General features: G+C 45.5%; 1 protein-coding gene across 1 annotated transcript; it reads left to right on the forward strand.

Annotated features, from left to right (window-relative positions):
* The first annotated feature begins 1,460 nt into the window (after window positions 1–1,460).
* col1a1a (collagen, type I, alpha 1a) lies at window positions 1,461–15,239 on the forward strand. Its single transcript, XM_085933419.1, has 49 exons — window positions 1,461–1,688; window positions 3,164–3,355; window positions 3,543–3,568; window positions 3,903–3,938; window positions 4,580–4,672; window positions 5,304–5,372; window positions 5,452–5,496; window positions 5,729–5,782; window positions 5,860–5,913; window positions 5,995–6,048; window positions 6,115–6,168; window positions 6,249–6,302; window positions 6,820–6,864; window positions 6,948–7,001; window positions 7,079–7,123; window positions 7,207–7,260; window positions 7,655–7,753; window positions 7,846–7,890; window positions 7,968–8,066; window positions 8,254–8,307; window positions 8,381–8,488; window positions 8,952–9,005; window positions 9,086–9,184; window positions 9,270–9,323; window positions 9,404–9,502; window positions 9,609–9,662; window positions 9,753–9,806; window positions 9,888–9,995; window positions 10,096–10,140; window positions 10,295–10,393; window positions 10,469–10,576; window positions 10,654–10,815; window positions 10,965–11,018; window positions 11,094–11,201; window positions 11,289–11,342; window positions 11,426–11,479; window positions 11,560–11,721; window positions 11,811–11,918; window positions 12,030–12,137; window positions 12,213–12,266; window positions 12,507–12,614; window positions 12,695–12,748; window positions 12,828–12,935; window positions 13,020–13,073; window positions 13,160–13,267; window positions 13,349–13,628; window positions 13,737–13,927; window positions 14,014–14,256; window positions 14,349–15,239. Exons 1-49 carry the CDS (start codon window positions 1,607–1,609, stop codon window positions 14,493–14,495), a joined length of 4,347 nt encoding a protein of 1,448 aa, XP_085789545.1. The 5' UTR covers window positions 1,461–1,606; the 3' UTR covers window positions 14,496–15,239.
* The last annotated feature ends 756 nt before the right edge of the window (window positions 15,240–15,995 follow it).

Here is a 15,995-nt window from a genome sequence, read left to right on the forward strand (position 1 = left end):
CGATGGCGTTGCTCGTGCAGCCGAAGCGAAGGTTGAATCAGGGAACGATGAGGTGGCACTTTGCTCTCTTTCTTCTTCTTCTTATGCCTGCCTTCTTTCCTCTAAAAAGGCAGATTGCATTCCATCCTCCTCCCAGAAAAAAAAAAAAAAAAAGAAAAAAAGAAGGAACAGGCAGACACATGGATAATATGGAGGTATCTGCAGAGTGTGAGAGCAAAAGAGAGAGAGAGAGGGCAGGGAGAGCGAGTGAGCGAGAGAAGGAGGAGTGATTTGGACGTGTTGGCCAGCTCGAGACTGTGCAACGTGTCTGCTGCTCGTGGATCAGATGGCCGGGCGGCTCATCCGTGCTTCTGCTTAATTACACATCCACCTGAACATCAGCTTCTGAAGGAAAAATAATGAGAAGCACTTTTATTCTCCAATAATAATCACAATGTTGTCCAAGTTGTGCCTCTTTTTGGAGCAACAACTGCACAATAACATTCTGAGAGGAAACACTCATCTTCTGCTGAGAAGGTTCATTTTGGTCTCAGCTATGTCAGCTCTTTGGTCATCAGCCATTTTGACATATTACCATTGTACACATAAGTTAGTTTGTGTAGAAACGAGCTGTTTCCTAAGGACAAATTTCATTGCCACATAAGAAATTGAAGATGAATATGACTCCGCTCAATTCTGCCAACTTTTTTTCATGGTGGCTAATTTCAACCTGGTTGTGAATTAAAAAAAAAAAAACAGCCAGACTTGTCAAAAAGCTCACCATCATTATCAAATTGAGTACTGGTGGTGGGGGGGGAATGTTTACTTCTGCTTAATATTGATATTAGGTTTGAATTAGGATCAGCAATAGGTCCATTATGGTGATTGACTTTGTGACTTCTAAGGTTTTGATGATGTTGGCTCCCAAGAAATATTGCTCAGTCCCGCAAAAGCATGATGAGCCTACGAAAATGGAACGTTGGTTACCGGCAAGCGGGCCAATGATGCCGTGAAACCGTCCAGATGTATTCCAAAGGATTTTGCGTGAAGGGCAAGCAAACACGGATAATGTGACAAAAGTCAAGTCAATGTGAATCAGGAAGTAGCTCCAAACCAGAAATAAAGTCTGGAATAAACCTGCAGCCGCCGCTGGAGGAGGAGATCTTCCTCCAACGAACCGATGCTCTTCAGGATCGGGTTTCCTTGTCTTCACCCCCCTTTTCCTCATCCAAACGCCAACCCTTCTGCCGTGGAATTATGGAAGGAGGGACCTTTTTTTTTTTTTTCCCTTCCCTTTCTTTCTTCTCATCTGTTTTTTTTTTCCCTTCCTTTGAGGGAGGGGTCCATTCTTGTCTTCCCTAAACGTGAGCTCCAGCAAAAGGGTAGTGAGGGTGCGTCCCAGTCGCTGCAGTCCCAGCGCCTCCCAGTTCAGACTCCCATATAAAAACCCTGGTGGAAAGTTAGTGTAGGCAGTAGGGAGTTTTCTGCTGGGGTCAGGAGGACTGTGGAAACAAGCGGACCCTGCCCCAAACACCCGTGTATGAGTGGAGTGTAGCAGGAAGAGAAGACACCCCCAACTTTTTCCTCTCTTGCCTCAAAGAGTCTACATGTCTAGAGGCATCTAGATATGTTCAGCTTTGTGGATTTGCGGCTGGCGCTGCTGCTCAGCGCAGCGGCGCTCTTGGTGAGGGCCCAGGGCGAGGACGACAGTAAGTCTCATCATCTCTTTTGTGGAGCTTCTCAACCAGCGCTTTTCTTCTGATTTTTGCAAAGTGGATATTTGCTTCTTCGTGTGGACGTGGCGGCGGATTAGATCTAGAAAGGGAGGAAGGAAAGCAGCTTTGATGAACGCAGTGTTGCCGGATGGACAGATAGACGGATGGACGGATAGACGGATAGACGGATAGACAGATAGACAGATAGACAGATAGACAGATAGATAGATAGATAGATAGATAGATAGATAGATAGATAGATAGATAGATAGATAGATAGATAGATAGATAGATAGATAGATAGATAGATAGATAGATAGATAGATAGATAGATAGATGGAAAGAAAGAATTTGCGCAATGCAATGGGCATCCCAGGGAGGCCCCTCTCTCTCTCTCTCTCTCTCTCTCCTCTAGTTGCATTAGTCAACGCCCCCCCCCCCCCCAACCCCCACCCTAACGCATGCAAAGCAAGTCGCTGCAGGTTTTCCTCCAGGCCATGGTCCCTAACACAAACTCCTGGCCAAGCATGGTTTAGAAAATTCACCCTTTGTGTTTAGATTTGCTTCTAAATGCTCTTCAGCATGCTTTTCCGCAATTTAAATGCATCCGCAGGAGTACATTATTTCAGGTAGACATGAGACTTCAGACTAACATTGGCTGCGGCATGCCAGCTGAGGGACAGTGGAAAAACAGAGAGGGAGAAGAGGAGGGAGGATGCATGTGTCCTCATTGTGTGTCATGTGCAATTTGCTGCAGAAAGTGCTTTTGCTGCATCTGGATTGCCAATTTTATCTGCAATTTCTCTACAAGAACAAAGAAGCATGAATTCATTTTTCCAGATGTGGATTGTCTAGTAAGGGTCATAAATTTGAGGGCTAAAGCAGAGATTTGTTAGGCTTATACTGCCACCTGGCGGCTGGTCCGTGTACTTTGCGCACACATCTGGACGCTCCAGTTACAGCCCCCTCCCTTCCATTTTGTGCTTCTTTTTTTTTTTTAAACGTGGTGTTCTAATTGCAAACACATGTAAAATATTTCCAGCAGCCGCTGCCAAGCCCTCGGTCGCTCTGAGCTCAGCTCTTTGGTATTCTGGGAGATAGTGTATCCCGATTTTTGCTTTACAAGAAAAAAATAATGGACAAAATTGATGATGTGGTAGAGAAACTTCGCACAGTGTAATTATTATTATTAGGTTAAATCATGTGCTGGCATGTTTTTCCACGCTTCCTTTTTCCATCTTTGTGTGACCTGCATTTACCCTCAGCTATTGATGAGGGCTGTAATGACCCATATTTTTAATCATTCTGATTGGTTATAAAATTCCCATGTGTACTAGTTGAAAGATGATTTAATTCTGGAATACATAACAGCCCCCACCATCCCTTTTTTTAAATTTTTTAAAATTATTCGCTCACCTGTGTTCGTGTCACCTTTTGACCTGTCTGCGCCCCTCTGTCGCCCTCCGCAGGCACGGGCGGAAGCTGCACCCTTGACGGGCGGGTGTTTCAGGACCGTGACGTATGGAAACCAGAGCCATGCCAGATCTGCGTGTGCGACAGCGGCACCGTGATGTGCGATGAAGTTATCTGCGAGGACACAAGTGACTGCCCCAACCCCGTCATTCCCCATGACGAGTGCTGCCCCATCTGCCCCGACGAAGGTATCTACAAAATATTTCACAACCATAACACAGAGCATGAAATTAATCAATCCACTTTTTATAGTTGCATTTGCATTTTAGTTTGACAGTCAAATATGGAATACGAGGGAATGTTACAAAATATTGGATGTTCATCTTTATCTAACATGGCCAACTAACACACATCTGTCTTTTCATTTGTCTGCAGGCTACCAGGGTCAAGCTCAGGTCGAGGTAAATACTTTGTTACATTATTACATGTTATTTAAAATATTTGTACATTTGAATGAAACATTACTGTAAATAATTTCACATCATCATTGATTTTTATCTCGTAATACCATAAAGAAACTCGATTTTTAGTAGTTTGTTTATATTTATGAATGACGATAGCAAACTGTACATATCTTGTATGACTCTAAATAGAAGATACTGTTTATTCCTTTTTCCTAAACCGTGATTACAAAAAAAATTGTTTATCACGTCATTCAATTATTAGTTGAATTACATGTGACCCCCTGCTGAAATGCTGACACTTTTGTTTCCCCCCCCCCCCTTCCAATTCTAGGGACCCAAGGGAGACCGTGGACCCAAGGGAGAGAGAGTAAGTCCATCATTTTGTCCGCCTGTCCGTTCTCATCTTAGTCTGGGATGCATGTGAGTTTCCATTGGAAATTAACATGTGTCTTTGTTGTGAAGACTGAGATCATGAAATTGAGTTGCAATCAAGCGTTCGCCCTGCTTTTACGTGTTCACCAAAGCTTCTGCGTAAATTATGATTGCATGTGAGTGAATGTAAACGTGGAGTTGAAGCCTGAATGTGTTTGAAAGACAAATGATGCTTTGTTTTAACAGACATCAGTTCACAAAAGTGATTTGTTAAAAGAATGTGATTTGTAGAAAATCCATAGTTTGGCACAATGTTTTTACTCATTTGTTTTCAGCAATAATTTGATCATTATTTACAGAGTAGAGCTTTTCAGCTTGTTGACTTTGGTTATGAATATGTCATTTCCAAATTGTTTCTTTGTAGTTCTTACCTTGTTCCTGTTTTCTAAGGTCACGTGACCACTGTTGCTAGCTGTCTTTGACATTCCCAATCTTTGAGGAGGGTTATTGTTGTTTCCATCACTGTAAACAGAATAAGAAAAAAAAACATTTTAGCAGATTAGGATTCAATCAATGTTTCACAATGTTGTTTGTTATTATGAGTTTTAACACTCCATTTTGTCCTCCTCCTTGCAGGGTCCCGTTGGTCCCGCCGGTAACGATGGTATCCCCGGCCAGCCTGGTATGTCCGGACCTCCCGGCCCCCCTGGACCCCCCGGCCTCGGTGGAGTAAGTCAAGGGTTTTTTTCTATCATTTTTGTTGTGGTTGTTGATGTTTTCATATTGACATAATTCATGCAAGAAAGTCATGTGGCGCTTGTGTCAGCACTGTTTTTTTTTTTTATATATTAATCGTATTGCTATTATGGTCGTGGAAAATGGTGGCTCTTTATGATGATAATTAAAAAATATTAGTCAGGTAAATTATTCTGCATTTCTCATGCATTAACTTTGATTCACGACTCGTACAGTTCCTTAGCAATGTTCAGTTTTACCGCAAGGTCAATATCCAAATCAATTATCAGCACACTTGAAAATGATCACCAGGTTATTGATGTGTTAAAAGTTATCCTGTAAAACTTTCCAAACAGTAACTATCAACTGAAATGCTAATATCAGTCACTTTTAATGACTTTCAAACTTGTAGACATTTGTACACATTTTTTTTCAAATGTGTGCAAAATTACTACAATTGTAAAGAATTAGAAAAAAAAGGCAACAATTGGATCTGGGTGGACACGCGCCCAATCTAATGGAAATGATGTGTTTTAGTTTTAAAAACTAGCAAAACCACAAATGGATTATTTACATCCCTGTGGACGAGTTTCTAACATTTGTGCATGCTTTTATTTTCCTGCAGAACTTCTCCCCTCAGATGTCTGGCGGCTATGGAGACAAGTCTCCCGTCTCTGCCATCCCCGGACCCATGGCAAGTCTCTCTTTGCAAATACCCGGAAGATGATTTTCCTTTTAATTCTCCTCATAACCACTCTGATTCCCTTTCACAGGGCCCACCCGGACCCCGTGGATCCCCTGGTAGCCCTGGTCCTAGCGTAAGTACACAACTTCTGCCCTCCTAAGAGATATACACAGTTTAAAAACTCCATTAAGTTCATTTCCAATTGGGGAAATGCACCTCCCCTTTAAGGAACTAGCACGCGTCTCACTGAGAGTCAAACACACTCGTTAATGACCAACCGTAACAATTGATAGTTATTCCCGTGAACACGCTATGCCAATAACGAAAATGACAAAATGTCTAAAGTGGTTCTATTCTCTGTTCAGGGCCCTCAGGGATTCACTGGTCCCCCCGGTGAGTCTGGAGAGGTCGGATCCACTGTGAGTACTACAAATCCAGCAAGAAATATCACCTGGCACGGTTGTGGCTTTTTGTGCTTAATTGTTGTCCTCTGCAGGGAGCTATGGGACCCCGCGGAGCCCCTGGCCCCAATGGCAAGAACGGAGAGGATGTAAGTTGACCTCATGTCATCCCGATTCTCCTCACCTCATCACACGTCACTTCAGCTTTCCTCTTTTTTTTTTGACATCAGGGTGAATCTGGCAAACCAGGTCGTAATGGTGAGCGTGGACTCCCTGGACCTCAGGTAAGTCACTAAGGCCAAGGCATAAGAGAAGCATGAACAAACTCCTGCCATCTTTTCATTCCTCAGGGAGCTCGCGGTTTCCCAGGAACCCCCGGTCTGCCCGGTGTCAAGGGACACAGAGTGAGTTTGAAAATGAGCAAAAAGCATTGCAAAGAATTTCTCTTGAATCAAGCTGAGCATCTGATTTGCACCCCTCTTAGGGATACAGCGGTATGGATGGTGCCAAGGGAGACGGCGGCCCTGCCGGACCTAAGGTAAATCATTATTTGATTGTTGGATCACGCGGAAATTGAAACGCTTTAGTTTTGCATTTTGAAAACATGACTCAAACATGCTTGAAATTCTAAGTCGTACTTCCACAGCTAATATCTGACATCACCTGCACACCAAGCATTTGAATTTGGAAATCACTACATCTATAATGATGAGATATATATACATATATGTATGATTTCATTCTAATGAAGGGAAATAAAATGGATTGTCATCAATCACTACCTGGTTGAATAAAATCTCACCATGCATACCGTGACAAATATATATTTGAAGTATGTTTACATTTCATAATGATCTCAATGTTTTTATTCTCATGACTATTATTATTATTGATCTGAAATTTTCATTTCAACTTGAAAGAAATAGCGTGTTACAAATAGTTATTTCGATGAGATCCATCATGTCTTCGTAATGATAGGATGCAGTTGTTTTGAATTCCACGAGTGTGTCGTTTAAATTTCAAACATTATCTAAGCAGCCTGTGTTTATGTCTAGGGAGAGACTGGAGCCTCTGGTGAGAACGGAACTCCCGGAGCTATGGTGAGTAACACAAGCCCCCCCCCCCCCCCCCTGATATGTCTTTCAGATCCTATGGATTTCATGGAAATTGTCTCAAATTTTAGGGACCCCGTGGTCTGCCTGGCGAGAGAGGTCGTGCTGGCCCTGCTGGAGCTGCTGTGAGTCCTCGCGCCTTTTATTTTGCGCCATCAATTGATCACAGCATGAGGTCAACTTGCTTATCATTGTGTGGCAGGGTGCTCGTGGTAACGATGGTGCCGCTGGTGCTGCCGGACCTCCCGTAAGTGTGCATTTCTAAGCACAATCCCCAAACTTAATGATCTGTCCTGCGCATTTGTCTGAATATGTTGGATTTCTTTTCAGGGTTCCACTGGCCCCGCTGGACCTCCCGGATTCCCCGGTGGCCCTGGAGCCAAGGTATAAACTTGACTTCACTGTGTTTTTAGATCTTTGGGGAACTAAGTGACATTTGAAGACGTGAAGATACTAGCTTGTTGTTTAGCGGTTGGGCACTTGTTTGACGGAGAAGTTTTAAAAACACGTCAATGGATGTTTAGTGATATTTTCCGTGTGCTCAGAGGATCCTGGTCCTCATAATGCATGCGATGAAATGATTTAAATTGTGAAAAAGTTTGGAAATGATCCACTGTAGCTGTTTCAAAATTCTACTCTAGTTACACTCTCTTGATATTTCCAAATATGTTGAATTTTCTTAGAGCTTAAATGAAGTCTCACAATATTTAGTATGTTTAAAAAAAAATGCTGCGGTCTGTTTTTAGCTTGTTATTAAATCATACAACCAACATTTCAGGGAGAGGGTGGAGCTCAAGGTGCTCGTGGACCCGAGGGCCCCACTGGAGCCCGTGGTGAGCCCGGTAACCCTGGACCCGCTGGTGTTGCCGGACCTTCTGTAAGTAAAAAAAAAACCCAATCCCTCTTGGATCGAAAAAGCTTTTTGTCATGTTGGTCATGAAAAAAAAAAAATGTTTTTCGCCCATTCAGGGCAACCACGGAGCTGATGGAGCTGCTGGAGCTAAAGGACTTCCTGTAAGTAGACAGTCCTGCCACACGTGTCGCAAGCACAGTCTCAGAGTTGATATGAAAGCATCTACTGCCCCCTGCAGGGTGCTGCCGGAGTTGCTGGAGCTCCGGGTTTCCCCGGACCCCGTGGACCTCCAGGACCTTCTGGTGCTGCTGGTGCCCCCGGACCCAAGGGTAACACTGTGAGTAAAGGCTCTTGCATATCAAATGAGCTATTGTATTTATCTGGGTTTAGGTTCGAGTAAAAAAAAAATAATAATAAATAAAAATGGGATTTTCAAGATTTGGCCCAATTCTTCATTTTTGGAAGGATCGCTTTCAATTACGTTGAGTCTAGTTTACTTATGTTTGCCTATTTGTTTGTCTTAGGGTGATGCTGGTGCCCCTGGATCCAAGGGAGAGCATGGTGCCAAGGGAGACGCTGTAAGTTCATTCCCAACATCTCATCGAGAACGCAACCGCTCACGTTTTTTGTATGTACCTTTTTATCATACAGGGTGCCTCAGGAGTTCAAGGACCTGCTGGACCTTCCGGTGAGGAGGGCAAGAGAGGAGCCAGAGGAGAGCCCGGTCCCGTTGGAGCCCGTGGAGTTCCTGGCGAGCGTGTAAGCACCATGGAAAAAATGGCAAATTTAGCTCAATGCATGATGTCCTCATCCCTTCAAATCAGGCTAAAAGAGGAGATCGGCATTCTTTTGAATTGCATCGTACACAGGGAGAAAATAATACCGCCATCATTGCAAAATGTCCTACATACACAAATGTTCTAGTGCCTCCTACAGGTTAACAATAAAAAGGCGATTATTTCACAAAAACAAAATCACCAATATCTAACGACACAATCCAAAGATGACTTTTTGTTTTGAGTCAGATTAGACTCAAACTCAGAATCAGACTTGATTTGATTCAGATAACAGAGCGGCCATTCGTTTTCCCAACTGCTTATTATTATTATTATGAATCATCTCCATTATAGTGTACTGAATAGTGCATCCACAATTAACTAGAATAAAGTAAGCATTTTTTTCCCCACAGCTCTAAGCAAACTTTGTTTGATTGACTCTACAGGGTGGCGTTGGCGGCCGTGGTTTCCCTGGCCCTGATGGTGCTGCTGGACCCAGAGTGAGTACGCCACATACATTTAAAACACATCATTCTTTGAAGTCATTGATTGATGTTGAAATATTTGTTGACAATCTCAGGGTGCCTCCGGTGAGCGTGGTGCTCCCGGTGTTGCTGGACCTAAAGGAGCTACCGGTGAGGCCGGTCGCACTGGCGAGCCTGGTTTGCCCGGAGCTAAGGTAAAACTTTTCTTTCTTCTTATAAACATGACAGGATTTCTTGACTGGCCAAATCCTTTTCTGAACACTCGTGTTTGACCTTTAGGGTATGACTGGTAGCCCTGGCAGCCCTGGACCCGATGGCAAGATGGGAGCTACTGTAAGTGCACGTCTTAATAGCCTCCCTTTTTTTTTTTTTTTTGTGAATGCACAATAAGCTAAATAAAACCACTACACTAGGGTGGCCCCGGACAAGATGGCCGCCCCGGACCCCCTGGCGCTGTTGGAGCTAGAGGACAGCCCGGAGTCATGGGATTCGCCGGAGCCAAGGGAGCCGCTGTAAGTAGCGAGTCTCGGGCTAAAAAGCGCGTTTGATCAGATCCATGAAGCTATCTGGAGACGGTGCTTATAAATGAGATTCCTCTCCTCCATCGTTTGTCTTTAGGGTGATGCTGGAAAGCCTGGCGAGAGAGGAGTGATGGGACCTACCGGCCCAGTTGTAAGTTCTCACTGATACTCTCTTGGGTCCTTGTCATGAGTACAAGCTAGCTAAATGGCTCAAAGCAAATAAATCTCTGTGGTTATTTAGGGTGCCCCAGGAAAGGACGGTGAAGTTGGTGCTCAGGGACCTGCTGGACCTAACGTAAGTAGAAGAAGACATGACTCCAAAGTCCACCTGCTCAATCTTTCTTGGTTCCAATGTTCCTTCCTTTGCTCTTCTCAGGGACCTGCTGGTGAGAGAGGTGAGGCAGGACCTACTGGTCCTCCAGGATTCCAGGGACTTCCCGGACCCCAAGGTGCTACTGGTGAGAGTGGCAAATCCGGAGAGCAGGTGCAGAATTCATTGAATTCAACGTGTTTAAAAAAAAACCAAAAGTATAATTTTTCTAAAGCAACTAACAACTCTTCTTTTTTTTTTAAATATAATTCAGGGCGTGCCCGGAGAGGTTGGACCCGTTGGAGTCAGTGGTGCTAGAGTAAGTCACAACCTGCTATTGAGATGTTTTATCTGTGAAACAAAAACTACATTTATAAAAAACTCAAATTATAAAACAATCCAATAATAAATGATTGGAATTGATTTGGCTTTTTTTTTCAACCCACCCTAATTTTGTGCCACTTCTAATTCAGGGCGATAGAGGTTTCCCCGGCGAGCGTGGTGCCCCCGGTGCCGTCGGACCCAATGGTCCCCGTGGAACTCCCGGATCTGCCGGAAACGAGGGTGCTAAGGTAATCTTGTCAGAAATGGAAAGATACTTGTGAGTTATTCTTCCAGCTAATCTTTTGGTTTCTATTTGACTTCAGGGAGATGCTGGAGCACCCGGTGCTCCCGGAGCTCAGGGCCCACCTGGACTGCAAGGAATGCCTGGTGAGCGTGGTGCCAGTGGTCTTCCAGGACTGAGAGGAAATAGAGTGAGTTGTCGCAGCACTATTAGAGAGAGCTCCACCTGTATCAGAATCTCATTCACAATCATCTCTCGTGTCTCCAGGGAGAGCAAGGAGCTAAGGGCGCTGATGGTGCACCTGGCAAGGATGGTGCTCGTGGAATGGGTGGTGCTATCGGACTTCCCGGACCCGCTGGAGCTACCGGACACAAGGGAGATACTGGCCCCGCTGGACCCGTTGGACCTGCTGGAGCCCGTGGAGGCCCTGTGAGTTATCTTCTCTCTGCCTCCCTCTAATGAAAGAGTCTGGACTAATGCTAATGCTAATAATACTCAAGGTCTGTCCAAGAAGAGGAAACTTTTTTTTTTCACATTCTTCTTCTTCTCATGTTTTGCAATCTTCTCCTTTTCCATAGGGTGAGCGCGGAGAGGCTGGAGCCCCTGGACCTGCCGGATTTGCTGGACCTCCTGTGAGTTCTTAAATTCTCTGGCTCCGTTCACATTGTTTGAATCCTCGATCTAACCTTCTGATCACCACCGTTTAGGGTGCTGATGGTCTTGCTGGTGCTAAGGGAGAGGCTGGTAACAATGGTGCTAAGGGTGATGCTGGTCCTCCTGGTCCTGCTGGACCTACCGGTGCCCCCGGACCCCAGGTTTGTAAATCCAATGCCATAATCACCACATTGTGCGGCCATTATTAGCTTTGCCATGCTGAGCCACTTTGTACTGTGTTTGTTCAGGGTCCCAATGGAAACACTGGTCCCAAGGGAGCTCGCGGAGCTCCTGGACCTACTGTGAGTTACTGTTTTGAGGCCTTCTTGTTATCCCGCTCTCTCAAACTCACATCTTCTAAAGAATCCTGTGTCTTCTTATCAAGGGTGCTACTGGCTTCCCTGGTGCTGCTGGCAGAGTTGGACCTCCTGGCCCCTCTGTAAGTCAATCTTGAACAGTATGTGACAGCACGCAGGATGTTCAGAATTTGAATTGTATGGTACTCTTGTTTTTGGAAAGGGTGTATCTGGACCTCCTGGACCTGCTGGACCCAGTGGAAAGGAAGGACTCAAAGGAAACCGTGGTGACACCGGATCTGCCGGTCGCACTGGTGATATTGGACCTGCTGGAGCTCATGGAGCTGCTGGTGAGAAGGGTAGCCCTGGTGGTAATGGTGCTCCTGTAAGTCGTTTTCACTTTCTTTTCAAATATTGTCCATCTTTCACACTACACATGCCTGTCTAACGCTTTTCATTTGCAATCTTCTGCAGGGTGCTCCTGGTCTTCCCGGACCTCAGGGACTCTCGGGACAGCGTGGTATTGTCGGTCTGCCTGGAAGGAGTGGAACGCAAGGTCCCATGGGTCGGCCTGGAGCTCCTGTAAGCTATACATGCTACTTTTACTTAGTCTTAAAGTTAGGAAGGCATCATTCGTCCAGATAGCATCCGCTGAGAAAGACAATAAATGTTCAATGTTCGTATCATCGACAGGGTGAGGTCGGAAAGCAGGGATCTCCTGGCCCCGCTGGTGAGCGTGGACCTACTGGACCCTCAGGATCCCCTGGACTGGCTGGACCCGCTGGCGAGACCGGACGTGAGGTATGAGAAGAAATACTGGTTTTTGTACATTTAACTGCCAACTTCCCGTGTGTACACAATTGTTTTCTGTTTCAGGGTTCCCCCGGTAATGAGGGATCCGCCGGCCGTGACGGAGCTCCTGGACCCAAGGTGAGCGCAATTGACATTCGTACAAACAACAGGAAGCTTATTCGAGCTTCGGGAAGATTTGATAGATTTGTACTGTGACATGCGAAGTTGAAAGAAAACCATTTTGAATCATTTGAAATGACCACGCCTCAAATCCCAATCCCTGATTCATTTGTTTGATTGGAAAGTGCTAAGGGATAGATAGGCAGGCCCTGTCTTTGAAAGAGACAATAACTGAGATGATCTTATGGAACAATTTAGGGAGACCGTGGAGAGTCTGGCCCCGTTGGAGCTCCTGGCGCCCCCGGAGCCCCTGGTGCCCCTGGACCCGTCGGACCTGCTGGAAAGAATGGCGACCGTGGAGAGACTGTGAGTGCAAAGTTTCTTTGCGAAATGTCAACTTTGGATAGGATATATTTGTATTCATGTGTGTATGTTTGTGATTCCAGGGACCTGCTGGCCCTGCTGGTCCTGCTGGTCCTGCTGGACCTCGTGGCCCCTCTGTAAGTATCGCAACGAGGACGAGCAACAGAGCTCTAAAACGGGAACAGAGATCAGGTGAATGATATTATCTCCTTATAGGGAGCCGTTGGACTTCGCGGAGACAAGGGAGAGTCTGGTGAGGCTGGCGAGAGAGGCATGAAGGGACACAGAGGATTCACTGGCATGCAGGGATCTCCTGGACCCGCCGTATGTTATTCAAGACTCAAACTAATGTAGGTTGAAAAGAAACACATTTGGGTCTGAACCACTGTTCTCTTCCTACACCCATAGGGTCATGCTGGAGAGGCCGGACCTGCTGGTTCTGCTGGACCCGCTGGAGCTAGAGTGAGTTGACGCACCCAAGAATATTTCTCTTGGGCTCGACATTCTTCTTTCACTTCTTCTAAATGTTCTCTTTTTTTTTTCCTCAGGGACCCGCCGGAGCTGCTGGTTCTCCTGGTAAGGATGGTATGAGTGGCCTTCCTGGTCCCTCTGGACCTCCTGGACCTCGTGGACGCACTGGAGAGATGGGACCTGCTGTAAGGCTCACTTAACGTTGTGATCCATGAGCAACATTAGAATTGTGCTAAGACAGCATTCCACCTTGTTTCGCCATTCAGGGTCCTGCCGGAATTCCCGGACTCCCCGGACCACCAGGCGCCCCTGGCGGTGGACATGACCTCAGTGCCTATATCCAGCCCCAGGAGAAGGGTCCCGATCCCTACTACATGTTCCGCGCCGATGACGCTAATGTTATGCGCGACCGCGACCTGGAGGTTGACAGCACTCTGAAGACCCTGAGCCAGCAGATCGAGCAGATCCGCAGCCCAGACGGCACCCGCAAGAACCCTGCTAGAACCTGCCGTGACCTCAAGATGTGCCACCCAGACTGGAAGAGCGGTGAGTCATTCAGTCACACCCAAAATAAATATTGCGGTGGACCAAATTGAAGCCGAAAGATGAGAAGCTCGGTCAAATTTCTGACATCTCGTACCCTTCCATCTTCAGGAGAGTACTGGATTGATCCCGACCAGGGCTGCAACCAGGATGCCATCAAAGTCTACTGCAACATGGAGACTGGAGAGACCTGTGTCGCCCCAACTCAGCGTGAGGTTCCCATGAAGAACTGGTACATCAGCAAGAACATCAAGGAGAAGAAGCACGTCTGGTTCGGAGAGGCCATGAACGAGGGCTTCCAGGTAAACGCGCTGAATCCAACAAGTCACCTTTACTTTCCATGCTCACGTGGACTAAGCCCTTACTCTTTTCTCCCTTCTCCCAAAAGTTCGAGTACGGAAGCGAGGGCTCTCTGCCCGAGGATGTCAACATCCAGATGACCTTCCTGCGTCTCATGTCAACTGAGGCTTCCCAGAACATCACATACAACTGCAAGAACAGCATCTCCTACATGGATGCCGCCACTGGCAACCTGAAGAAGGCTCTGATCCTCCAGGGCTCCAACGAGATTGAGATCAGAGCTGAGGGCAACAGCCGCTTCACCTACAGTGTCCTCGAGGATGGTTGCACGGTGAGTTCTCGGAGAATCGTCAGCTGAAATCGGATATTGAGTCGAGTTACTGAGTTTTTTTTTTTTTCTTTCTTTCTTCTGTCTCCTCGCAGTCACACACCGGTACATGGGGCAAGACAGTCATTGAGTACAAGACAATGAAAACATCTCGCCTGCCCATCATTGATATCGCTCCTATGGATGTTGGTGCTCCAGACCAAGAGTTTGGCCTTGAAGTTGGACCTGTCTGTTTCTTGTAAAAAGAGAAATCTGGACTTGAACATGTTGTGGTGCGTGAGTGTGTGCGTTTTATTTTTTTCTAGCAACAATCCCTCTTAAAAAAAAAAAAAGAAAAAGCCACCAAATCATTTTTTTTCTGATCTGGCCCCCCTACTCCACATCCTGCGATACAATACGACCATTGTTCCGGTGGTCTACCATGCCTAAAACCTGCACTTCAACAAAGATGGCAGTGATGCGGCAATGCTCAACATTGTCGCGTTTGGGACCACTACTTTTTTTTTTTTTTTTTTTGGTTTGTTTCTGACTCTTTTGTTTTTGTCTTGTTTTTACCATCACCAACACCAAGGATCCCATAGAGAAGATTTTCACTGGCAACAAGAAAATAATATATGCTCCTGTAAAGTGTAAAAAAAAAAAAAAAACAATTGACTTCCCCCCCCCCCCCAGCATTCTTCAACCAAGCCAATCCAGGCCTCTCTGGAGTTTACAGAAACACACAGGTGACTTTTGTATTTTTATACACCCGCCCTGCGGTGAGAGGAATGAAAGGACAGTCCCGACAGACAGAACCCGATTGCTTTGTACCACAATTCAGGTGTTGATGAATAAACGGTGAAACTGACAGCCATGTTTGTCTTTGTTGTTGTGCCCAGCCGCCTGTTCTCCATCCACCTGCCCAAAGTTTTGTTTTGCTGTTGTGGCCACTCTCTTGTTTGTTCCTCTTGTCTGCCAAAGTCGCATTAAAACCACCAGCAGAGAAACATGGGTTTAAAACTTGTTTTTCTTTTAAAGAACATCCTATGGCTACCTCAAGAAAATGTTTGAACAAAAGTGTGTTTTCCTGCCTGCCTACCTGCAGGAGTTGTGGCGGTCAGTGGAGTCATTGAGTCAAAACAAAACCAAACAGGTGCTATTTTCTTGTTTTGGGGTCTCTGACATCCACTTTTGTCTCTACTGTGATGTGACAGAGGCCTTTTTTTTTGGTGCTAAAATGAAACGACAGAAAATGAAACCTTCTCTTTTTCCAGTTTTGTTTTTCTCCCCTGCTCATGTAACTCAAAGAAATTCTCCAAAAGCCTTCCCATCCTCAAAACATCTGTTGTCATTTGTTTCTTGTTTTCTGAAGGTGGGCAACATTTGAAAATGCACACAAAAAGAGCCATCAAGAGAGAGAGAGAGAGAGAGAGAGAGAGAGAGAGAAAAAGAAATTGGGAGAAACACCACAAGATCTGTACCTATTTTGTATATGTATAATAATTTGAGATGTTTTTAATTATTTGAATGCTGAAATAAAGCATGTTAAGTGGTCGTACAATGAATCCTGCCTTCACTGTCTCAGCCAGCAGGACTGATCTCAAACGTTTCAGAATGCTTTGAAAGAACGAGAAATAGATGAAAAAACATCTCCTTGATGAAAAGACCGACTTTGCGTATCATACAGAAAACACCACTGAAAGCCTCTTTTGGGTCCCACAGGTTTCACCGCTGTGTCGAAATAGAAAGGCAGCCTACCTCTC

The sequence above is a fragment of the Syngnathus leptorhynchus genome, chromosome 16 (genome assembly GCF_054491065.1).
Source record: "Syngnathus leptorhynchus isolate UIUO chromosome 16, UIUO_Slep, whole genome shotgun sequence".
Lineage (NCBI taxonomy): Eukaryota > Metazoa > Chordata > Actinopteri > Syngnathiformes > Syngnathidae > Syngnathus > Syngnathus leptorhynchus.